The sequence below is a fragment of the Hippopotamus amphibius genome, chromosome 12 (assembly GCF_030028045.1).
Source record: "Hippopotamus amphibius kiboko isolate mHipAmp2 chromosome 12, mHipAmp2.hap2, whole genome shotgun sequence".
Lineage (NCBI taxonomy): Eukaryota > Metazoa > Chordata > Mammalia > Artiodactyla > Hippopotamidae > Hippopotamus > Hippopotamus amphibius.
The window spans coordinates 97,790,462-97,816,021 of record NC_080197.1 but is presented as its reverse complement, the minus strand read 5'-3'; the positions used below and the strand labels follow the sequence as shown (position 1 = coordinate 97,816,021).

General features: G+C 36.1%; 1 protein-coding gene and 1 pseudogene across 1 annotated transcript; both read right to left on the bottom strand.

Annotated features, from left to right (window-relative positions):
• Positions 1-451: 451 nt before the first annotated feature.
• LOC130832685 (olfactory receptor 6C2-like) lies at positions 452-1,384 on the bottom strand (annotated as a pseudogene).
• A 9,835-nt stretch (positions 1,385-11,219) lies between these two features.
• On the bottom strand, positions 11,220-12,158 carry LOC130833367 (olfactory receptor 6C68-like). Its single transcript, XM_057702950.1, has one exon. The coding sequence runs from the start codon at positions 12,156-12,158 to the stop codon at positions 11,220-11,222; it is 939 nt and encodes a 312-aa protein (XP_057558933.1).
• Positions 12,159-25,560: the final 13,402 nt, after the last annotated feature.

The window sequence follows — 25,560 nt, the reverse complement described above, 5'->3', positions numbered from 1 at the left end:
GTTACACAGTCATTTTACACATGAGCATCTGGCAGATGCGTGAGGAAAAAGGGGAGGCGTGGATCACATATGGGGCGTTTCTATACGCCAGGCTTAGAAATGGTGCACATCACTTCCACACCCATTCTGTTAGCTATAATATGGGCTACATAGTCACACCTAACAGTATAGAAATATGGCACAAAATGTGGTTTACTGTGTTTCCAGGGATAACAGCTGACGTGTTTGGCAAACAGCAATTTCTGCCCGATAGTGAGAGTAAACGCCCTCAGAGCTTAGTTTTAATGAAGAGTAAAGGATGGAATAGTCAGGGTTCACAGTAAGCAAGTTTAAACAGAAAGCAAGAATGTCAATATGACATAAATTATATAGAGATATATAGTATCAGAAGCTTCAGGTTTTGTGCCTATTCATCCTTCCTTTAAATTGGATTCAATGACTCGTTTTTCCTTTACATCTTTGAGAGGAATGTGTTTTTTAATTGAGTTAAGAAAGCTCGCTTCACTTGCTTGTTCCTCAGTGTGTGAATAAAGGGGTTCAACATGGGTGAGACAGAAGTAATAAGGAGTGAAATCCCTTTATTAATGGCTACCTCGTCGTTGGCTGAAGGGGTGACATAAATGAAGGTGCAGCTGCCATAAGTGATGGAAACAAGAATCATGTGGGAAGGACCAGTGGAGAAGGCCTTCTTCCTCTGCTGGGCAGAGGGGAACCGTAGAACAGTCCTGAGGATATAAATGGAGGAAAGGACCACACACATGAGGGTGTTGATGAAGGTCAGCACAGCACACACGATAACCATCTGTTCTGTCAACCACGTGTCTGAGCAGCAGAGCTTCAGGATAGGAGAAGCATCGCCGCAAAAGTGACCCATGACATTCGAATCACAGAGTTCCAGCCCCGAGCCCAGGCTAAGGGGTGGGAGTATGATGATTCGGGTTGCTCCCCAGCAGAGGGGGATGAAGGTGTTGCAGACTCTAGTGCACATGATGGTCGTGTGTTGCAGGGGTTTGCTGATGGCCACGTAGCGGTCCTAGGCCGTGGTGGCCGGGGGGAAACATTCTGTCCCTGCAAAGAGGTCTGTAAACAACAGCTGACTGGCACAAGCACTGTACGTGATGGACTTGGCCTCAGGTGACATGCTATACAAGCATCTGGGAAGACAAGCAGTTGTGAATGAAATTTCTAAGGAGAAACTTTGGAGGAAAAGATACATAGGAGTTCTAGGGTGAGAATCAGTCCCAGTGAGGGTGATGATGCTTAGGTTTCCAGATACACTCACCATGTAGGACAGAAATAGAAAAATGAAAAGCAAAATTTTCAGTGGAATGTCATCCGTTAGCCCCAGCAAGATGAAGGTTGTTACTGCAGTTTGGTTTTTCATCCTTGATTGTCGACTCTTGCCTGATCTGCTTGAGACAATAAGGAAGACTTTGCATGAGGCACTCCAGAGTCCTGGCTGGTTTCTAACCTCAAGAGAGTAAATCTGAGAGTGACTCCTATACAGTTGGTTAGTGGAGAAGCAAGCACATAGCACGTGGCAGTGTTTCATCATCTCTTTGTGTCACACAAAGGATTCATTTATAAATCACTTTATTTCATTCTGCTGCTTCTAATGAACCTGCAGCTTAGCTGTAATTGATGTCAGTTCAACATATCATCTTATAAATATTGGTGGAAAAAAATGTCTCTTTCAATAAGCTGCTTTGGAGTAACAGTCTGCCTCTCCCCAAATTCCTAACTCAGACATGCTTCTAGCAGAGAAGTATCCCCCCACCAAAAAAAAAAAAAAATCCCTGACAATAGTCTTTGTTACGAAAATCGTAGCATTAAAGTTTACATGTGTGTTAGTTGCTAAACTGGCAGTGAATACTTATCACATAGTTTGTCCTGTTTCAGCTTATCTAGTCCAGCTTCTCGGAAGCACGTTTAACACATTTTTACTTGATGTATTTTCTTAAAAATTTATTGAAATGTATTACAGTCCAAACACTTCGAGGTTTTCCTCATATTTCTAGTGTATGTATATAATGTTTATCCTTGGTTTTATTTTCTTCCTACTGTTACAATACAATATGTTATATATTTTTATGCTTTCTAGGAGATCCTTGTTCTACAAAGAATTTCTCCCCAGCTTACAAGCTGAATTCCAGTATCATATCATTGGGGGATTACTTTGTTTTCGATTCCTTTGACAGTAAAAACTGTTATGTCTTCTAACTAGCTTCCACGGTTTCATATTCTCTAGATCTTGAGAGCTTTCCTTGTCTTTTCCCATCAAATGGTTCTCATTAACAGCAGTTTTTTGATATTAAAATTCTAACCTGAATTCCTTTATTTCTTTCTAAACACATTTGACAGGGACATATGTCCACTCCCTGTAAGTATTTTGTAGTAATGTGTCTGCTTCAAAGTTTATTACAGAGAAGTAAGGGAATGTTAGGAGTATGTTTATAGACCTGAAGAACCATATCCCTGATTTTTAAAATGTTTTTGGTCAGCCTTGTTTCAGCTTGAAATACACTCATACATTATTATAGATGACATTTAGCAATATCAGGTTTAACAAGACTTGGCCATTTCTTAATGATACTTCTACATTTTCCCCTACATTACATCTACATGATAATTGTCTCTTTTGTCCTTTTATCCATTTATACATAAATTCACCTGATTTTGGAACTAATTAAACTACTCCAGACAAGGATACAAGTCTATCTCTTGTTTCATTCTTGAAACACAGTTCAGTCTTTATTGAACCCAAACTCTCTGCTACCTGTTAGAGAGAGAGCTGCTACTTTATGAAAGTCATGACAGCTTAATTTCCACTATCTCACATTTTCCTCAGTTTCTTCTTACCACTTTGTTCTTTTGCATTCTCCATCATGGTGCCTTTTCTTTTTCTGTGACTTCTGTTTATTCATTGACCTCCAATCTCTTTGCAGGCAATCCTTTCTTTCACTCTGCTCTTTCTCTAGGAGATCCTCAGAAATAAGGTGACTTCACTTAGACAGATGATTCACAAATGTACAGTGTTCTGACTTCAACATTCAACTTATTTTGGACCTGGAGATCAGATTTAAAGGGTTTGAAGTTAGACTTTTCCTCAGCCAATTTGCTTCACTTCTTTATCTCGTGGTTTTTCTCAAGTGCAAATTGAGATTAAAAATACTATGTACCTCTTAGGGTTGTGCTGGTAAGTGTACATGATACATACAGTGTCTACAGCTGCATCTGGAACATGGTGAGCACTCATCACTATTTACTACTAAGCATTCTTATTACGTTTCCTTGTTATTCCCTTTTGAGCGTCCCCTAGATGTGCCCATTACAAGATTTTAAACATGCCACTCATTATTCTGTTTCCTTCCCTGTCAATCCTAAGTCATATAAAGACATTCTGAATTCTTCCTTTTTCTTTACTCCCATTTTCAGTTTATCACTAGGTCTTGCCATTTCTGTTATCTTCTTAATTTGTTCCCTGTACTTTCTCACAACACCAATTTTACCCATGGCATCTTTACCTCATAGCTGAAATACTGTGAGAGTATATTAACATATGCTTAACGTATATCATCGCTTCCCCTGTTCAATATTTTAAAACCAACACAATGAGAATCGTTTTTCTCAAGCCCAGCTATGATTAATTCTCCCCTGTGTGTTGTGGAAAAAATGGTTTGAAAGGTTATTAATTGAACATTATTCCTTACTAGGTATTTCCTTAAAACTCTTGCTCCATCTCTCAGTTACATGGAAGTTAATTCATTTAGGCTTTAGGTAAGGATAGAGAAGAGGAGGATAAGGAACATATACATGGATTTTGAATTTCAAATATGCAAGCATTTAGATTACTGGAGTGTTTTCAGGTAATAAATACTTGAATAAACACATGAGTATTATATTTGCCTTAAACATCAAATATAAAGTATTTAACTTAAAATGATTTAGCAGGTTTTTAGAATGACACCTAAGAAGCTTGTTAAAATTTTTATAGGAGCCTAATGGTAAAATTGAACTGATCTTTTGAGACGGCCTTTACTGTTAAGCAGGAATGACTGACTACTGCTCTGCTCTGGGCTGATGTGTAGGAGGAGGAAGTATACTTCCTGGGCTTTCTACAGTCTCTGGAGTAAGACCCCGTGTTCTCATTTCCCCCTTTTTTTTAACCTCAGTTTCCCCCGTAATATCTAGTTCACAGAATTACTGTGAGTATTGATGGAGATAATCTGCGCAGAGGCCCGGTAGGTGGTGAGTTAGAGCCGGCTGCCCCTACTTCCTTCTCTCTTCATTTTCTTCCTCTTCCTCCTCCTCTTTTTGCTCCGAAGCGTGCTCTGATACTTGTGCTCATGTATGAGGGCGTTAATCACAAGAGATACTGTGTTTCTTTCCTGGGTTCTTTGTAAAGCGGGTGGAGTTTGGTGCCTCTGATAACCTGTCCAGTGTTCTGTACAGAAGCACTGTGGGCAGAGTCCAGCGACCTGCAGTTTTGGACACGAGGCAGTAGGTATTCCTCACTTCTTTCTCAGCTACCGTGAGTCATTCTTTGGGCAGCTGTTTCCTTTTGTAAATGAAGCGTTTATATCATTTGTTTTTCCTCCATTGTGAGGAATAAAAGGATTTTCCATGGAAAGATTAATTAGTTATATGAAGCATCTCACTTATTTTTTGCCATCTATCCCACAAGAAACCTACTGATGTGTTCTCCTCAGGTCTGGTGCATCAGGCATGTTATTTCTATGAAGACAGTTACAAATAATGGCATCAGAGCACAATAGCTAGGAAATTGCCTACGGTTAACAGGCATCTCTATAGAAAAGGGGCACTAATCTAGGATCAAGGGAAGAAATAATTCGCTGGTAACCAGGGGCCCTTTGAGACAGTATCATAAAGGAATTGACCCTCTGAACCAAACTGAGAACATTCTAAAGCTCTCAGTGCTTCACTGTGGCATCAAACTCAGAGCATTGTTCCCAACCCCCAAACTCTCCTCCCTTTCTAATCACCAGTGCTCATCTCCTGTGAGCCAGGATGTTAAGTGAATGTTCTGGGAATCCACGTTCATTCAGCTGTATTTTCTATTCAATATATTTCAAGGAATATTTGCTTTTATAATTAGCTCCCTCTAATCCGATCCCTAACGGCAACACTGCTGGGAATTTGGCACTCTCAGTATATTATAGTTACATATTGGTATATACATGTATTGATTCACAAGAGTGATGTTGTAGGGTAGGTCACTTCCGTTTGGCCCTCCTGTTCTTATGAGAACTCATGAATTCATTCAAAACATGTTTATTGGGGACCTATGATAAGGCCGGTTCTGCTGTAGATACTAAGGATAAAAATTGTGAACAGATAACTGACCCATCGCTGATGATGCATGTAATAAATATTTCCAGTGAGTCCAGTTCCTTCAAATTTAATTCTTCTCATGCTAAAAAACATTAGAGGTAACTATTTTCTTTTTGAAGATATCCAAATTAACTTACTGCCATATCTGAGTTTTAAACAGAGAAAGCTGATATTTTGCAGCGACCAAGAAACTAGCATGTTGAATGAAGAAAAAAACTGAAATTACCAAAGAAGAACATACTTACTCTCATGGGAGGTAATCATGGCTTTAGTTGACTGTGTAATCCTCACAGTCCCCCAGATGAAACTGAAAGTATACGTGGACTCAGATCTGTACACAAAGGCCCCTCTCATGAAGACCTATACATTCGCAGGCAGTTTTTTGCAGTGGGTAGTGCTCTCTGAGCTGCCAACAGACTCTCATTAAACATTCCATTCCAATTTAAACCTAGGAAACAATGTCTTATGTCTCAAAGCTGAAATAAAAATCATTATTTTAAATGTCTGAAATAAGACATTTAATAAGGTGATTCGTAGAAGATTTTGAAAATGATAATTTCTGATTTCTGTCGGCAAAGACAGATTTTCACACCGGGAAGTCAGATGAATGTGCATTATCTCAGGCTCGTGTTGGATGTGCAGGAGCCCCCTGTGTGCATAAATACAGTCCTTCGGGATGAATGCTCAGACACGACTAATGCATCTAAAATGCACTGAATTTTTGCAAAATCCGTAGCAGAGGCAGCAGTGGGAGTCAGGTCCTTGGGGACAATAGGATGCAACAATCTTATTAGACACTTTTCAAGAGCAAAACAGCAACTTTCTGATAAAAAGATATTTCTGGATACTCTTCAACACATAGATAACACAGTGTTACAAAACACAACAAAGTTGCTTTTTGTCTATGTTTTCAATGGGGAAATATTTATATGTGTATATTATATATATATGAAATTTGTGCACATACATTCAGTTTCTAAGTCAATGACTTTAAATATTTATGTAGTAAAATATATATATTTGCACCTTAATTTTTCTGCATTGTACACTTTTTATGGATAAAGCATTATTCAGTAAAGTTTCTCATATTTAACTATTATAAAATTACATGTTAAATATTTTATATAAACATCCCTTATTTCCTTAGTGTATACAATCAGAAGATGAATTCCTGAGGCAAAGCCAGTTACATTTAAGAATTTTGAATTTTATTGTCACATTTTGCTTCCAATGTGTAATACCACTTACATAACACAAAGTGCTTGGCTTTCTCTTTGACACTGTTGGGATTTGGGGATCTGAAGAAATTCCACCCTTCATCCTTGCTTGAGTTCTGAGTCAACTAGAGAGAGGAAGTAGGCAAGGAAATGGAGATTAAAATACCGGTTTTATTATGGAGGGATGGAAACATGGCTTTGAATATCCCAATAAGAAAATCTTGAGTTAGTCATATCTACAGTGCTAGATATGACAGTGCTGTCTGGACAGTGCTAGAAATCCAGATCTACTCCACCACCTGGGACAGAGCCTTTTGCTAAGTGACTTCCAAGAGTCTGAAGTCTGTGTGTAGAAAGGACAGTGTGAAAGAGGAAAGGGAATAAGAGAATCTGCTATAGCACATCCTTGATCAAAATCCACCTATCAGGGGAAGGATAGGTAGGAGAGAAGTCAGGGGATGGCACAAATAAATTATTGAAAAAAAAGTCCAAATCTTAGAAATAAAGCAGGAGAGTGCCTGCCTGTCTTTACAATCTATTTTTTTTGGCCACAGCAGGAGGCATGTTCCCAACCAGGGATGGAACTGGTGCCCCCTGCAGTGGAAGCACTAATTCTTAACCACTGGACTGCCAGGGAAGTTCCTACAATCTCATTGTAAATATTTTTGCCTAAAAATTATTTAATTATACAGGAAAATACAAAGGTATTTGACTTTGCTATTTACTCCTTGCTTAAGGTTCAGACACTGAACTGACACCTCAGCTAGATTCCTGTTCAGTAGAGAAGATACTCTCAAGATTACAATTTAGTGGCACTATAGGGTATTGACCAGCTCAATATCTATTAGATACTGTTCAGTAACTGAACAGCAGTCTTTTGATTATACGCTTATTCCTTGATTTCTCCTCTGAAACAACAGACTTACCATCTTACTGGTTTCATTGTTTAAATTAAACAACATATTTTACATGTGTTCGAATGAACCTCTACTTGGAGAGACTATGAAGAGTAGGGACTATATATTTCTTCCTAATATCTACCACATTCCTAATTTTTTCTCTTAACCAAACTGGCTTAATAGTGAGCCTATGGTTAACAAAACATATGGTTATACCCCTCAAGAGAGAAGATCAGTTCTCTTGAAGACAGAACAACTCTCACCTTTCCAGTTTTATTTTCCATTGTCAGTTCTTTTGAATAGTTTTCTGCACCTATGGTGAACATCTTAGAATTTACTCCAAATCAGGGTACTAAATAAATTAGCGAGGCCATTCTGAACCTATAATTTAAAATTGACCTCCTAAGATTTTTCCAGTACCAAGTACTTAGATATGTCATCTAACACAGGTCATCTAAGATCAAATGACTGTATAGACACTCTAGTAATAAAACTCCATAACTAAGAGATAACCCAAATTTAGATGGTTAAAAATTCTTACAATATATAGATCTTACAATACACAGATGAGGAATACTTACAAAGTAATTGTAGAATGTTAGTATGTGAAATGAAATTCTCTAGCCCTGGTGATTTTAATAAAGTATAAAGCAGTTTACAAATTCTTCATCCCCCAAGTTTAATTCTGCTTATTCTTTTTTTTTAGCAGCTTTATTGGGAGGTATATTTGATACACAAGAAATGTGCATATTCAGTGTATACAATCTGATGAGTTTTTCCTTATGCATACATCTCTGAAACCATCACCACAGTCAAGGTAACGGCACATCCATCACCTTTATTTTTAAGTAGAGGGTAGTTGATGTTTGGCTAGAACTTGGATTTTTTTTCTTCAAAAGGTAAAGTCTGAATTGATATCTTCTAAACTGGATTAATTCCTTCAAGGACTTAAAAGATGTGAGTCTAACTTGCCCACTTTTAAAGATTCCGAAGTGATAATGAAACAATGAATTTATTATACCACTCTTTTTATTCTTTATTCTAGCATACAGGAAGTTTACTAAAAAAAATAAAACCCCATCAATCTTATTAGCAGTTATGCTAGGAAATATGAATTTTCCAGAAATATTTGTTGTTTTAAAAATAGCTATATATTTAAAGCCTGCAAGGTATTTTTTTTTATTGCAGCCAATGTGTGTTTAACTTTCCTATTTATTTTCTTATCTTGTATTCTTTATTACTATGGCATCTTTAAGAATACACATCATTATTTTCCTCAGTTGTAAATAGCATTTTATTATTTTCTCTTTCAGGGTAGGTATACTGGTGATGAATTCACTTATTTTTTATTTTTCTGGAAATTTCTGTTTCACTGTTAATAATATATTGGTATATAACATTACAGTGACGACACAAAATGAAGTTTACTGGTTAACTAATCTTTATACAACCTTATGTATACAACCTTATATATACAACCTTATAACCACTAGCAATCTCTTCTACCCTCTATCAGTCAAGATTCAGCCAAAAGTAGCCGATATTCTAAGTTCTGTTATCATATATCACTTTGGCTTGCTTCTGAACTTCATCTAAAAGGATGAATACTCTATGTAGTTGTATCTGTCTTCTTTGGTGCATTATTTTTTGTGTTTGTGACATCCAGAAAGTTGTGGCATATAGCAATAGTTTGTTCTTTGTCAATGCTGTGTAACATCTCAGTGTATAATTACGACAAAATTTTTGTGCTGCTGTTAATGTACACTGAAGTTGCCAGCTCTTGCTTATTTGCAATTGCACTGAGAAGAATGTCTTGTTATAATTTTCATTTACATCTGCATTCATTTCTAGAGATAATATACCTAAGATTTTATTTGCTAGTCATGCAATATATTTTACCAAGTTTGTGTACCAGTTGCACTCCTGTGAACAGTGTGTAAGAATTCCAGTTTCTCCACATCTCATTTGGCCTCTGTATGGGTACCTTATGTGTGTCTGTGGTCATATCTCATTTTCATATGTTTAATTGCCATTTAGATATTTCGTTATAAGTACATGTTGATATTTTACTCATTTTCTTTGCTTTTTAAATCAATATTATTAAGATATAATTTATATAGAATCAAATGCATCCGTTTTAAGTGTAGAGTTTGAGAAACTTTGAAAAATACATCCATTCAAGTAATCACCACCTCACAAGATGTATAACATTTCTGTCATCCCAAAACATTCCTTCGTGTTGCTTTCAGACAGGACACTGCACTTTGGTCTCATCCAATCACTGACCTGCTTTCTGGCACTACAGATTTGTTTTTCCTGTTCCAGAATGTCACATTTATGGAATATAGCATGGATGACATCTTTCACTCAGCGTAATATTTTTGAAATTTTCCACTTTATTTGTTCTAGCAGTGCATTCCTTTGGCAGTTGAGTGGTTTTCCACTGTCTGAATATACCAAAATATGTTTCTGCATTTTTGGATGAACATTTGGGATGTTTACAGTTTTGAACTATATGAATCAAGCTGCAACAAACACTCATGTATATCATTTTGGAGGATGTCTATTTTCATTTTTCTCAGGTGAATAACTAGGAAAGCAATTGCTAAGACATATGATAACTGGGTTTAACTTTATATGAACTTGCTAAAATGTTTTCCTAAGTGGTTGTATCACCTCCACGTGCCACCAGCACTGTGATAGTTGCAGCTGCTCTATGTTCCTGTTGTGACTTGTACTGTCCGCCTATATTCTAATTGTAGCCATCCTAGTGGGTGTGTGACTCATTTTAATTATAATTTGAATTTCCTAATGACTAATGATATTGAGCTTCCTTCGATGCGCCTAGTGGTTATTCATGTTATTTCCTTTATGAAGTGTCTACTAAAGTTTCTTGACCATTTTTATTTGGCCATTATCATTGTGCTTTGATAGTAAATTGTTCAGGATGTTTGCATCTGTGATCATGAGGGGCATTCATCTACACTTTTATTCCTGAAATTTATCTGCCTGGTAGTAGTATCAGCTTTATATGGATTTCATAAAATGAGTGAGAAAGTATTATTTCTTTCTGTGTTCTGAACGAATTTGCATAGACTGGATTCTTTCTCCCTTTGATAGTATTCACCACTGAGTTTTCTTTGTGAAAAGATTTTTAGGTATTAATTCACTTTCTAAAAGAGAAAGAAAGGTCTGCAGATTTTCTATTTCTTTTGTGTCAGGTTTGTAATTTTTATCTTTCAAATAACTTTTCTGCTTCATCTAAGTTGTCAACTGTATTGGTTTAACATGGCTCATAATCGTCCCTTGTTAATATACTGACATCTGGAGGATCAACAGATGGATGGTAGCTAGACTTATTGTGGTGATCATTTCACCATGCATAAAAATATCAAATCACTGTTGTACAGTTGAACATAATATAACATCATGTCAATTATAATTAAAAAAAGAATGACTTCTCTACACCAATATTATAAAATAACTGAGAAAATCATTCAAAAGAAGTAAAAGGAATGAGTTAATCATGAGGTTCCAGTTAAAGAATTAAAATATTATATTTTGTTCCTCATAAAGCAATGTTCAATAATTAGTTCCGCAGTATATAAATTGAAGGGAAAATTAATAATTAAATGTCTCTGAAGTGGACCTGATTGGTCTATAAGCTAAGAAATTACAATATTAGTTATCAGCTTTATGAGAAAAATAAGATAGATGTGCATCTTTGGGTTGATTTATCAACAGGTACAGTTTACTTTCTTAAGAGAAACACAAGTTTTTTGAGTGAGTCATTAAAGGCTTGTTTAACTTGCTTATTCCTCAGAGTATATATAAAAGGATTCAGAATTGGTGATATGGAAGACATAAGCACGGACACACCTTTATTAATATTCACCTCTTCTTTTACAGATGGTTTGATGTAGATGAAGATGCAGCTACCGTAAGTGATGGAAACTACAATCATGTGGGAAGAACAGGTAGAAAAAGCTTTTTTTCTTTGTTGAACAGAAGGGAATTTTAGAATTGTCCTTACGATGTATAAGTAGGAGAGAACTACACATACAAGGGTCATGATGAAGGTCAGCACAGCACAGGCTATCACCATCTGCTCAATTAACCACGTGTCTGAGCATGAGATCTTCAGGAGAGGAGATGCATCACAGGCAAAGTGATCGATGACGTTAGAATCACAGAATTCCAGATGAAAACCTAAGCTGAGTGGTGGGAGGATAAGCATCAGTGCTGCCACCCAGCAGCAGAGAACCAGTGTTTTGCACAGTTTGTTGCTCATGGTGGTCATGTAGTGTAGGGGTTTGCAGATGGCCACATAGCGGTCATATGACATGGTCGCCAAGAGGAAAAATTCAGATACCCCAAAGACATCTATGAAAAATAGTTGAATGAAACACTCATTATAGGTAATTGTTTTGTCTCCAGTTGATATATTGTATAGGAATCTTGGAATACAGGCGGTTGTAAATAAGAGTTCTAAGAAAGAGAAATTTTGGAGGAAAAAATACATGGGAGTGTTAAGGTGGGGATCCACCAAGGTGAGGGTGATGATGGTCAGGTTTCCAGTTGTACTCAAAATGTAGGTGGAAAACAGAAAAATGAAAAGCAAAACCTGCAGCTGAGGATCTCCTGTCAGTCCCAGAAGCATGAATGCTGTCACTGTGGTGTGGTTTCTCATTATTGACTCCTGGATTTAGTCAACCCTACATGTAGATGGCAGAGAGATTTGAACTTCAGAGTTCAATGACGAAATCAGCCAGTGATGAACACACTCTTGCGTATTTGACTCATCCAACATCCGTGGGTTTTACTTGTAGATCCGAGGGATACATTTCCCCTATTTTACAGTGAGCTGATCTCCCCAATCTATTTATACATAGTGACCAAGTGAAATTATTTTGTAAATTTTAGTTGTTGAATTGCAGTCTAATTTTTCCTTCAGTAACTCCAAAAATTAATTTACAATGAATTAAACATTTTTAATCTTACTGTGGATTGTTCATTTTAAATTACATTTATTTTTCATTGCATATATTATAGCTAGTTTTTATATTGCCAGATGTTTTCCATCAGCTCACAAGCTAAATTTAAAAAAAAATATTAACTTTAGTTTCATTTCTTTGCTTTAGAGTTTGGGAATTGTTAAAATCCTAAAATAAGATTTTAGACCAGGACCCAAATAAGACATTTCAGTTATCTCTAAAATGTAATTTTTTTTTGCTTTCTGATGATTTATTATTCATTCTATGGACAAAATATGTTTTGACTCTAAAACATCCAAATTTGTAATTTTGCATTTGTAGTCTAAGCTTCACTCCCTGTATCTTGTATCTACTCCTTGGATAACACTGAGAAGTACAGTCTGATTATTTTGTTGCATTGGTCCATCACATCGTGAGGCAGTGTTGAGTATAATGGATGAACTGCTGCAGGACAGAAAAGCTATACTTTGATGCTTTCATTTAACCACTCAGATATACACTGTATAGTGGAGAAAACGTCATGACAGAAGTTGCCAAATATCTCACTATGAAAGTCTCTCTTTTCCATTCTTATTTCTTTCAAGTGCACTTTTTTTCTCTCTATTTTAACATTTTGCATTTATTTCTCAGTCACTTACTGTCTGATTTTGAACCTCACCAGTCTTTATAAAGCACTCCACTATGAATCTCCCTATGATTTAATTCAATCTAAGTCCTACTATCAATTCAATTCAATATAATCATCATAATAAAATTTATTGATGAGAAATATATGCAACTAAGCATGTGTTTAAGAAATAATCAGGACTATGCTAAACACTGTACCAAATAAACATATATGTGGGTGAGTCCAAAATTATCTGCACTCCGGTTATTATTAAAACCTCTGTTGGCCACACTGTCTTAGCACTTTCTGGTCAAGGCTACTCTCTCCTCAGTCACTGCTGTGCAGGTGTGAACTTGTCACATCAGTTCATTTGTAACTGCGGTGCAAGCAAAAATGGATGCTTCTTGATTTGCACGAAAGAAGAACAGCGTGCAGTGGTTTGTTTTTTGTGGTCTGAGGGTGTACCTGGTGCCATTATTTATCAAAGACTTTGCGTGCAGTAGGGAGAGAGTGTTTTGTTGCGAAAAAGTGTGTATGAATGGATAGAGAAGCTCAAGGAAGTTACAAGTCGCACAAGTGTTAGCCATCAAGAAAGAGCCAGATTCACATCTGATGAAGAAGTGAAGACAGCAGTGCATTCGTGGCTCGCAGCTCAGCCTAAAACATTTTTTAATGGGGGAATACGAAAGTTTCTTCATAGATGGACAAAGTGTATTGAAAAGCAAGGAGATTATGTCAAAAATTGATGTATTTGTCTTTTCTAAAAGTTAATTAAAATGAATATTACAGCCAGAGTGCAGAAATATTTGACTCACCCTCATACTTATAAATCTCTTGCTATGCTTCAGGCACTGGTCTACGTATGAGGGTGAGTCAAAAATTATCCGCACTCAGGCTGTAGAATTTCCAGAAGTTTTAATATACCTGGAGTGCGGATAATTTTTGACTCACCCTCATATATTACGTATATAATCTATATAATCCTTTGGACATCGGTCAGGAAGTATATTGTGTCCATTTTAAAAATGGGAAAGCTGAGGCACAGAGAGGTGAAGTATATGTCCTCTGTTGTCTGGATACTGAGTAACCTCACAGAGCGGCTCCAGCGTCCCAGGCCTGGCTCACTGCACTCTGACCGTGGATGCACGTTTCCCTGAATATCTTGGCTTCATGAAGACAGCATTTGTATCAGTAACTAAAGCAAAGATGGTATTACTATGTAATTTATTCAAACCAAGATACTTAAGAAGCAGAGAGGGACAGTAGTAATAATTATGCGGCTACAACTGGTGTAACTGGGCTGTTGAGAGCAAAAACTGAATGGAAGCCACTCAATTTATATGCAGTCTCTCAATTCATGTGTAATGTCAGAGTTGATGGAGATGAAAAATCACCAAACTGCAACTGGCTAATTTTCCCTTTTATTCTTCATTCCTGTTAGTATATTGATCCTTCCATGTTCGCTCAGTATTTCTCTTGGGAAATGTTAAGGCTGAAGACCAGGGACTGCATTATTCTGGGTTCAGATCAATAGCTGGGTGAGAGTTATTTCTATATATCCTCATTTATACTGACAGATAATCATAGGTTTCTAACTTGTAAGTAATGTCTTCAGGGCTCCAAATTCTCTTACCTTTACTACATGCAAAATGGTTCTCCTATGAATAAGTCTTTTCTTGTGCTTTACTATTTCCCTCAGAAAGTCTTGATACATGTACTATCAGAGCTTTTGTTTGTTTGGTTTTGATTCTTTTCCTTTATTTACTAATTCTGAAAATAATTAGTTGTTTCCCTAGCATCTTCCACGTATGACCAAGGAAATTTTTAAAAAATAAAGTATAATCGACATTTAACATTAAACTAGTTTCAGGTGTACAACATAATAATTCAGTGTTGGTATACATTGTGAAATAATAAGCACAGTAAGTCTAGTTAAAATTCATCACCTTACATACTTACCAAAAGAATTTTTTTTTCTTATTTTCTTTTAATATCCACTGTCTTAGTAACTTCCAAATATGTGGTGCAGTATTATTTACTATGGTGACCCAGCTCTAAAGTGCCTTCCCATGACTTATTTACTTTATAACTGAAGTTTGTATCTTTTGAGCCGCTTCACTCATTTCTACCCCGCTGCCACTCCCCGCCTCTGAACCACCAATCTGTTCTCTGCATCTATAAGCCTGGGGTTCTTAGGTGTCTCTCTGTTTTCATTTTGTAGCTTCCTCATGTAAATGACATCATATGCTGTTTGTCTTTCTCTGTTTAACTTATTTCACAGAGCTTTGAACAATGTCTTTCTCTCTCTTGTGTAAGCAAGGAAACCCTGTCTTCTGTTCCTATATGCCCAGTGTGCTGGGTGAAGTCTCCATATGGTCGCCAGACCCCGTCATAGGGAGGGATATTAATTGAGGCTCAGAGGAAGTAAATTTGATGGAAGGCTGATCCCCTCTTGAACAGTGCATTGGCATCTGATGGTGACCATAGCTCACACTGAGCCTCTCTGTCCTATTTTCTTCTTTTTCACGACCTCCATTCACCACCCAATAGTTCCCTTTGTATTTGATTCCATTTGGCTTGGGTCTTAAAACAATCTCATCTTTAATAATCAATATTTTGCTTTTATCTGAATCCTGTCTTACATAAATTGAAAATATTTAATAATGCTGACATATTCAAATTGACTAAATCCTGCTTTAAGTATTTAACTTTCACAAAATAATTTTGCAAAACCTCAAAAAGGAATAAAATCTCTGCTATTGATATGTGTGTGTGCAGTTGGATTTTATTTTTTTGTATGTCTCTGTGTGTTTGTGGGGAATTTTATTTCCTGATATTCACCAGCAAAGCCTGCTGATGATTTCTAGGGGCCATCATTCTAGAAAAATGACTATGGGATGTTCCCATCAAATGCTAACGTTAATATTCACCATAGTGATGGGGAGGGGGAGGGATAAATTGGGAGATTGGGATTGACATGTACACACTACTGTGTATAAAATAGATAACGAATAAGGACTTACTCTATAGCACGGGGAACTCTACTCAATACCCTGTAATGTCCTATAGGTGAAAAGAATATAAAAAAGAGTGGAGATTATATATATACATATATATAGATATATATCTAACATTTTGCTGTACAGCAGAAACTAACACAACAATGTAAATCAACTATATTCCAATAAAAATTAAAAAAAATTTAACTAGCACTTTGCTTAAAGAGAGAAATCTATCATGACATTTGCCATCCACCTCCCACCTTGTGCAGGATACATGTATACAACTGTGAAAATAACTGAAGCAGCAGACATTTCCTTACTTACCCTTGAAGCAGTAAGTTATTTCATGGCGTCTGTTGACAGTTTATTTGAAGATACTCTTAATGACACACAGGCTGAACAGGAATAATCTCGAGGAGACATGTGAATGCTAAGTTTTCTCAAGAAAACACGCTCAGCTAGAAAATCCCTGGAAATGCCCTAAGCCCTCCTACACCATGCAGAGCTTCTTCTGTGAGAGGCCCTCTGCCACTTTACACCAAGAATATATGTTCTTCTCCAGCTAGCGAAAATAAAGGAATGCCTTGTCTAAAGGACTAGGTATACCGTGGGCTATTGAGTGTTGAGGGATAGTTGATCTTGTGAAATTGTTGGTCAGGAAAACATATTTGGCACCAAATATTATGGCTAGTTAATTTATGAATTCCACCTATAAAAAGAGTCAATAGAATCAACAAACAAAAGAGTCCTTGGAGACCCAGGTTTAAAAATCACTAGAGAATATTAAATAAAGTTTTGGCAATCAGTCTGGCACAGGCAACAACGGGGACATTGCCTTTGAGGACAAGAAAGTGCGACAATAGCATTAGACACACTGTGATGGTGCAGGATAGAATGTGTAATTTTTTCCCTGTAGTGTCTAAGGCAGTGAAACTGGCATAAGAAGCCTTCTCTACTTTTTTTTATATTAGTAACTCATGCATATGATGAAAAAATATGCAGGTAAAAAGGAAAAAAATGACATAGAGATTACTACCATAAATTATTTTGTAAAAGTAGTGTCAGAGATTTTCCCACTCAAACATACGTACACAAGTAAATCTGCAAACGCTGTTGTAATCGAGCATTTACATGCAACCTAGGATCGTTGTCTTTAATTCTCAACATATAGAGATTTATAGCAATTTTTAATGACCGAATTGATATAATGTTAATCTCTCTTTGATAATAAGGACCACTAGTTTGGAAACAAGTTGCTTTCATTTCTTCTGTTTACAATAAATGTATTGCTCTAAAGTTTTAATATGAATAATTTGCACCTGTGACTGCTTATCTACATGGGACCATCGGAGGCATTCTTAGTTTTAGGGAGAAAAGATTTCATATTTGTAAGGCTTTTGATATATATTTCTCACCATATGTATTAAATGTATGTTATCTCAGGCTGGGAAAAGAAATCATCAGAATGAATGTGATTGGGTGGATAATCTTCACAGATTATTTTAGAAAAAGACTCAGCATCTTTCTTTGTACCAGAAAGAGTTCTCTGCAACTACACAACAATAGATGATCAGTAGACAGTTCAGTTCATAAGTTTGTTGTCCTTAGTCTAAAGGGACATCTGTAGAGGGTCCTGGGAAGAAGTGCCTCCAATAATGATTATAGGGATCAGAGAATAATGAGTGAGAAAACCAACTCCAGTACAGCAACTGACTATTGAGAGGGTGAATGAGACCTTAAGAAAAAAGCTAGGAATGTGCAGTTAGGTATTTGGACACAATTCTAAATAAACAGGGCCAAACCTCATTGAATTCTTTCTTCTTTTGTAGACTCCAGCTACTCTCACTTCTTTTTTTACATTTTCTCAAGCATGACCATTAATTTCTTGTCACCATTTGTTGAGAACCTATTATATATCCTGTGCTCTGTGTCTCCTCAGGTTAAGGTGGCTTTGTCCCAAAAGGAAAGGCTGCTTTTGTGTGAAGGCAGAGCAGGCTGCACTTGTGATGACTCAGTCAGACAGCACTTGAGAGACATGGTCCAAGAGCAGGGACAATGCCTTGCATTTATGGCACATGAAAGAATTTAGCCAAATGACGGGCAGGTCATGCAGATGGTCTCACCAAGCATTCAGTAGCCATAGAGAGTATACGCCTGTGGCTTGATTTTGAATTATCTGTATACAACCTTGGGAGCTGTAAATAAGTCTCTTTTTTCCAGGGAAAGCTGAGGTGAGATTCAAGATTTATAGGCATTTTGTGCTGAACAAAATTTCCTATTAAATGGCAAAGCAATTGAATTCCCCACTTGCAGCAAAACACTGAAGTGGTTCCAATTTTAATTGTTAGTGTGAGCTCTAGGTGGACAGAATAGACAGACTGTCTCAAGTTCTCATGAAGTGCATTCAGGAGCATTATGGAGAGATGGAGTAATCAAATTGATGTAGCTGGCCATTAAGTTATCAGTTACTCCCAGGAGACATCTGGGGAGATGAAGAGAATATTAGCCTCATAGCAAACTTGCCTCCTTCTTTCTTCCCAAATAGCACGAAAGGGAACCATACATTCCACACCAGAGGTGGGCAAACCTGTTCTGTAAAAGGCCAGCGAGCAAACATATTCGGCTTTCTGGACCGTGAGGTCTCTGTGGAACTATTCAACTCTGCTGTTAAAAGCAGCCATAGATACTATGCAAAGTGAGTGGGAGCAGACACATTCCAATAAAACTTTGTTTATAAGAACCAGTGTGGTTATATTTTACCCTCAGGCCATAATTTTCTGACTCTTGCTCCAGAATGTGGTCCTGATTCCTAAGGTACTCCTAAGTGGCTTTCCCAGTGTTCAGCTAGAAGCCTGTGGTTGAGGAGATATCACAAGGTCTCTTGCCTTTGGCTGGGGCAAGGCTCCAAGCCCACTGACTGAGGGGCCTCTGCTATCTCTGTCCAGCTCTCAGCCTGATCACTGGTGAACATGGACCACACTTGCCCTACCTGTGTTCGGTCAGTCGCTCAGCCAAGGATACATGGGGAACGTCTGTCCAGATTCCAGTTCAGTGCAGCCCTGACTGGAGGATACTGACCACCTCAGCTGACCTGAACTTTGCCAACTAAACTCAGAGAGACAGTCATGTTAAGCTTCCTCTCCAGCTCATAGTGTGGACTGAGCTGGTGTTAATGGTGGACTTACATTTACTAAATTTCCCTTTTCTAGAGGGAAATTTAAGCTGATTGTTGTCCAGAGTTTCCTCATGTAACTGATTCAGTTTCATAATTATTTAAAGAAGAATATAGGGTCTCAGAGTTCTTACTGTGACAGAGACGGGAGGAAAAGCACTCATTTCTGTTTATTTTTTTGTTTTTATGTGTGCACGGGTGCATGAGTGCTTACATGCTATTGTCGTGCAGGCATGGTGTATTTCACCTGTTTCCTGAGGTAAATCCTCCAAATAATCTGGCTTTCTTATATCTTTTGTATATCATTTGTTTGCAGACGCCTGTTTTTTTATTTTCATTCTAGGCTTCCAATATGTTCTAATTTTACTTGACATGCCTATTTTGAGATCTTTTATTTTAAAATTTGTCTTACTAATATCTTTAAGCAAATATGAAATATTCTTTTCCTCATAACACGTGTTTCTTTAAGTTTATTTACATATGCACATTAAAATAGTTCAGCAAGACTATTGTTCCAAAGTTTTCCCAGGAATCATAGATACTATATTTAATACAGAAACAAGATTTTTGAACAATCTTAGAAAAACCTAGTGAGAGATGAAGGAAGATTTTGTTTCCTGGAAATAAATTCTTATGTGTGTTTAATAATATAAATAATTGTGGTTGAGATTAAAGACAGAGAAATGATTTGTTCCAAGCCGTTTCACAAATCAAGATTCAAAGGCTTATGAGAAAGTTAACCTTACTGAACTAGTTAGAATTTCCAGAAAAAATGTTAAGCAGTGAATCTATCATGTTCATTTGATTATTTAACTCCAATGAGCTCTTACTTGTTTAAAATAAATGCAATTTTTTTGATTGTGTCACTAAAAGCTTGGTTCCCTTGCTTATTTCGCAAAGTATAAATAAAGGGTTCAACAACAGGGCTCTGGAGGTAGTGAGCACAGATGTCCCTTTGTTAAGGTCCAGCTCTTCTTTGGCTGAGGGCTTGATGTAGATAAAAATACAGCTGCCATAGGTAATGGAAACAACAATCATGTGAGAAGAACACGTGGAAAAAGCTTTTTTCCTTTGTGAAGCAGAAGGAAATCTTAGAATTGCCTTTTTTTTTTATGTATCTATTTATTATTTTTGGGGGGGTACACCAAGTTCAATCATCTGTTCTTAGAATTGTCTTGATGATATGCATGTATGAGAGAACAACACCTATCAGGGTGAATGAATGTCACTACTGCACAGATTATAACCATCTGTCCTATGAACCATGTGTCTGAGCATGAGATCTTAGAAAGAGGAGCCGCATCACAGCCAAAATGACCAATGGCATTGGAGTCACAGAACTCCAGCTGGAGGCCTACACGGAGTGATGTGATGATGTCATCAACCCAGAGACCCAGCATCAGAGGACAAGGAGGGTGCAGACTCTGCTGTTCATGATGGTCGTGTAATGACGGGGTTTACAGATGGCCACGTAGCAGTCATAGTACATGGCAGCCAGGAGAAAAACTCCGTGGCTCCAAAAAGTCCAATAAAAAATATTTGGCTAGCACAGGCATTATAAGTAATGATATTGTCTGCACTTGATATACTGTATAGAAATCTGGGAATACAGACTGTGGTGAATGGGATTTCTAAGAAGGAGACGTTTTGAAGAAAAGAATACATAGGTGTCTTAAGATGAGAATCCACAAATGTGAAAATGATAAGTCAGATTTCCAGTTATGCTCAACACTTAGGTAAGAAATAAGAAGATAAAAACTAGACCTTGTAGCTCTGGGTCCTCTGTAAGTCCCAACAAGGTGAATGTTGCTATGACTGTGTGATTTCTTATTACTACTTTGATGTTTTAGGCAATCTATGTGTAAAAAAAAATCAAAAAGAAAGTATCCAAACAGAAAAAAGGAAATAATAAGTAAAAAAAAAAAGTCAATGAAATTGAAAACAGAAAAACAAGAGAGATTAATAGAATCAAAACCTGATTGTTGGAGAGGATGACTACCACTGATAAGACTCATTGAGACTGATCTGGAAAAAAAGAGAAAAGATGAAATTTATCAGGAGTGTGAGAGATGACATCATTACTGAATATAAAGACATAAAAAGATAAAAATGGAATGTTTTGCAAAGGTCTGCAAAGCAGATTTTGCAACTTCAATGAACGAACGAATTCTGGGAAAGATACAATCTACCCAAGGTAACTCAAGATGAAATATCTAACCTATGTAGCCCTATGTCTAATATTAAAGTAAACAAATACATACTTAAATCATCCCACAAAGAGAACTGCAGCCTCAGATGGCTTTATTGTAGATTTCTACCAAACATTTAAAAACAAACAGAAAAATACCAGTGCTATACAAAACCTTTCATACAGTTGTTGAAAGCCAAATCATAACACTATCTGATGGAATTGCCAATGTGTATAGACAAGATGTAAATAATAACATAGTAAAAAGGGGGACGAGTAAAGGGTAACAATTTTTTTACATTCTACCCCCAGTGGTAAAATATTGTTTCTACATGGGTTGTGAAATGTTGAGTGTGTAGATTAAAATTCATAGTCCACACACAAACTTTTAAGAAATAATGTAGTAAAAATACATTATATAAATTAAAATGGAGCACTTAAACTATTCGGCTGAAGGCAGGAAGGGAGAAACAAAAGAATGATCAGCAATGAGAACATACGGAAATCAAGTAATAAAATGATAGACCAAAGTCCAAACATAAATGAAGGTATACTGCATATAAATCATCAAAACATACCACACTCATTAAAAGATAGAGATTATAAGAATGGATTTTTAAAAATTACCTGCTGGATGGTATATACAAGCACCCCACTTCAAATATAATGACATAGATAGATTAAAAATAAAAAAATAGGAAAATACTATCATGCAAAGCATAATCGAGAGGATACAGGGGTTACTGTATTAATATTGTCACCAAAGAAAATTGAGAAGTATATAGAAGAAAATTACATACTGATAATTGAGTCAATTCACCAAGAACACATGAAGATTCTAATTGTTTATATATCTAACAGTGCATCAAAATGTATGAAGAGTAAATTGGCATAAGTGAAAGATGAAATAGATAAATTAGCAATTACACTTGGAGAGTCTCTTACTAATTAATTGATAGAACTAGTTACTGAAAATCCGTATACAAGAAGTAAACAGCATCTTCAGTCAAGTCCATATAACTGACATAAACAGGAACACAACAAAAAATGAACTTGAAATAGATCACAGACCTAATAAAAAGCTCTGCTTTTAGAAAGACACTGTTAAAAAGTGAAAACGAAAGCCAGGAACTTGGAGAAGATATTTATAATCTGACAAAGGTCATGTCTTTAGTATATACATATTCATACTAAATATATATGAATATATAACATTTCATATTACATTGACAAAATACATATTGTTAGGAATATATTACATTGTATATAACATAAGTGATATGTCTAATATGATAAAAACACTAAGTAATATATCTGTATATATAGTTGTATGTATAAACACACACACAGACACACACACATACAACTTACTGATAAAAAGACAAACAGCCCAAGAAAAATGGCTGAAGGTTTGAACACATACTTCACAAAGCAAGGTGCGTGAGGGCAAATGTGCCCTTGAAGAGATGCGCAATATCATTAGTCATTAAGGAAATGACAACTAAAAATGGCAATAGTGTTATTCTAATGACATTTATTAGAATAGTCAAAATCAAATGTGGTAACTATGGTAAGTGTGGGAAAAACTTGAGAAGAATGAAATTTTCATATATTGCTAGTGGAACTATAAAATAGTAAAACTACTTTGGAATACAGTTTTGCAGCTTCTTATAAAAGTACGTCTTGTATGACATGGCATATTCATCGCTAAGAATTTCCTCAGTAGGAGGAAAAAAAATATGTCCAGAAGATGGTTTTTTGGAGACTTTAGTCTGCCATCTTCTTGCTCTGCCATTCTGAATGAAGTCATATTCCTTGCCTCAAAAAAGAAAGAAAGAAAGAAAAAGAAAAAAATATGTCCACAGAAAGACTTCACAATTGCATCTTTATTCAAGATAACTTAGTGTGGAATGCAATACAAGTAAACATCAAGAAATAATACATAAACAAATTGTGATATATATAAACATGGAATGCTACTAGCAATAAAAAAAAAAGGAATTCATGAGTGTGATATCGTGGATAAATCTCAAAGTAGTATACCAAGGGAAAATATACCCACACTAAGGAGAAAATACTACAAAAATTAATTTATATAAAATTCTAGGGAGAAAAAACAACCAAATCTATTATGAGAGATTAGTTTTCACCTAGGGATTAATTGGGAAAATACACGAACTTTTTGGGGTGATAGAAATTTATATATCTTGATTTCAGTAGTGGTTATGAGGATGTATATATACATTTGTCCAACTCCACTGGAATGTTACACTTAAAATAAATTCATTTTATTGTACGTAGGTTTTACATATAATGCATACAATCAATTAAGCCAGACAAGACATGAAGCAGAAGATATTTGCAATAACTGTCAAGGACGGCAACCAGCATTTATAAAATTCTACTGCAAATCAGTAAGAACACAGAACCCAACCTAATAAAAGTTACACAACTTTCCTCACAAATGAGCACATTTAAATGCTGGTGAACATACCAAAATGTAAACTTTTTAGGATTTAGGGAAAAGGAAATTAAATTCACAACTACTGCACAACCATCAGAATAACGAACATTCAGTGGATGGGCCATACCAAGTATTTTTGAGAGCACGGGGTAAGTAGGACACTAATAGCATAGTTGGCATGTACATTCCTACAGTTGCTATGAAAACTTTTTGAAGATGTTTATTAAGCTGAATGTCCAGATATTTATGAAACAGGAAATTGATCATTCTAGGTATTTACCCAATGGAAGTGTGTACATATGTACCCCCATATAAATGCATATTTAAGAAAGTTCATAGCAGCATGATTCTCAATAATCCAAAAACTCAAACCACTTAGATGTCCCTCAATGACAGCCTCCATTTTACATTGTGATGTGTTCACAGAATGGAAGAGAATTACAACGGGAATAGTAATACTGCTGCATGCAATAGTGTGCAGAGTGCTCACAAGCATAATTTTGAAACAAGAAGCAAGACATAAAAGAATTCCATTCACACAAATTTCAAAACGAAGCACAAGTCTACGGAGATAGAAATCAGGATAGTAGCTCTATTCAGGGAGCAGTGTGAAGGTAGGGATGAGGTTCAGTACACATACAGCTTATAAGGTGCTCTCAATGCTCTGCTTCTATTTCTAGTCATAGAAGTGCACCCTTACCAGTTCTTAACTTTTTTGTAATGTTAAACTATGCTAAAATTTAATAACGTGAAGAAAATCAAGGCGAACTCTGAGATTTGGCCATATCATCTGATGCTTTAGTATTCTATAATAGTGTCTTATTTGTACACTTTTCACTAATGTATAAATTAGAAAACTTTTTTTTTTTTTTTGTAACACAGCTAGTGTATTACACTATGAGGAAATGATGAAATGATTTGGCACATGTTAGATTCATTAGCACAGATCAGGGTAACATCCACTCAGTTGCTGAATTTCAGTTAAATGAAGGTTCAAAATAATAAACTCTCCTGGTCAGCATATATATTCCTTTAAATTTTTATGTAGTCTCTACTTGTCTTCTCTCTTTCTTGTTTGTTCATCACGAACCTTGTAAACTTTTCTTTTACAAGATATATGTGCATCTCCAGGTGTCTAAACACATATATTTTCCTCTCCAGTGTTAAAATCCATTCCTTTTTACTCAAATTAACTCTTTATTACCTTGAATAGTTAATTCCTGCTTGAGAAGAGGAATTGTAATCGTATATATGCTTTTTGGATGTTTGCACTGAAAATAAAACAAAGGATACTGTTACTCCAGTTTTTTCAGATGAGTTCATGTTCAATTTTTTTTCCACATAGGTTTAATAATTATTTTATTGATCAGAGCCAGATTAGAGTTTCGGTAGGCCTTTTTCCTGGAAGTCTAATTTCTTGTTCTTTTGATTTGAGATGTGATCTTTGAGAAAGTTTATTTTCAACAAGAGTTGAAATGACTCCACTTTATTCAACAAGATTTAAAAGGATGATTTAGCGTGTCAGATACAATAATAACAGTGGTATAAGCATGTTAACATGAACAGACAATACACCAGGGTACAAGAATTAAGAAATGAAGACGGTGACCTTAAGGCCCGCTGCTATTTTTAAATTTCTATTTCATGCTTAGTTTCAACATTCGT

Excerpts from the sequence above, each read along its gene's own strand:
- LOC130833367 (XM_057702950.1), bottom strand. The coding sequence starts at position 12,158 with ATGAGAAACCACACCACAGTGACAGCATTCATGCTTCTGGGACTGACA.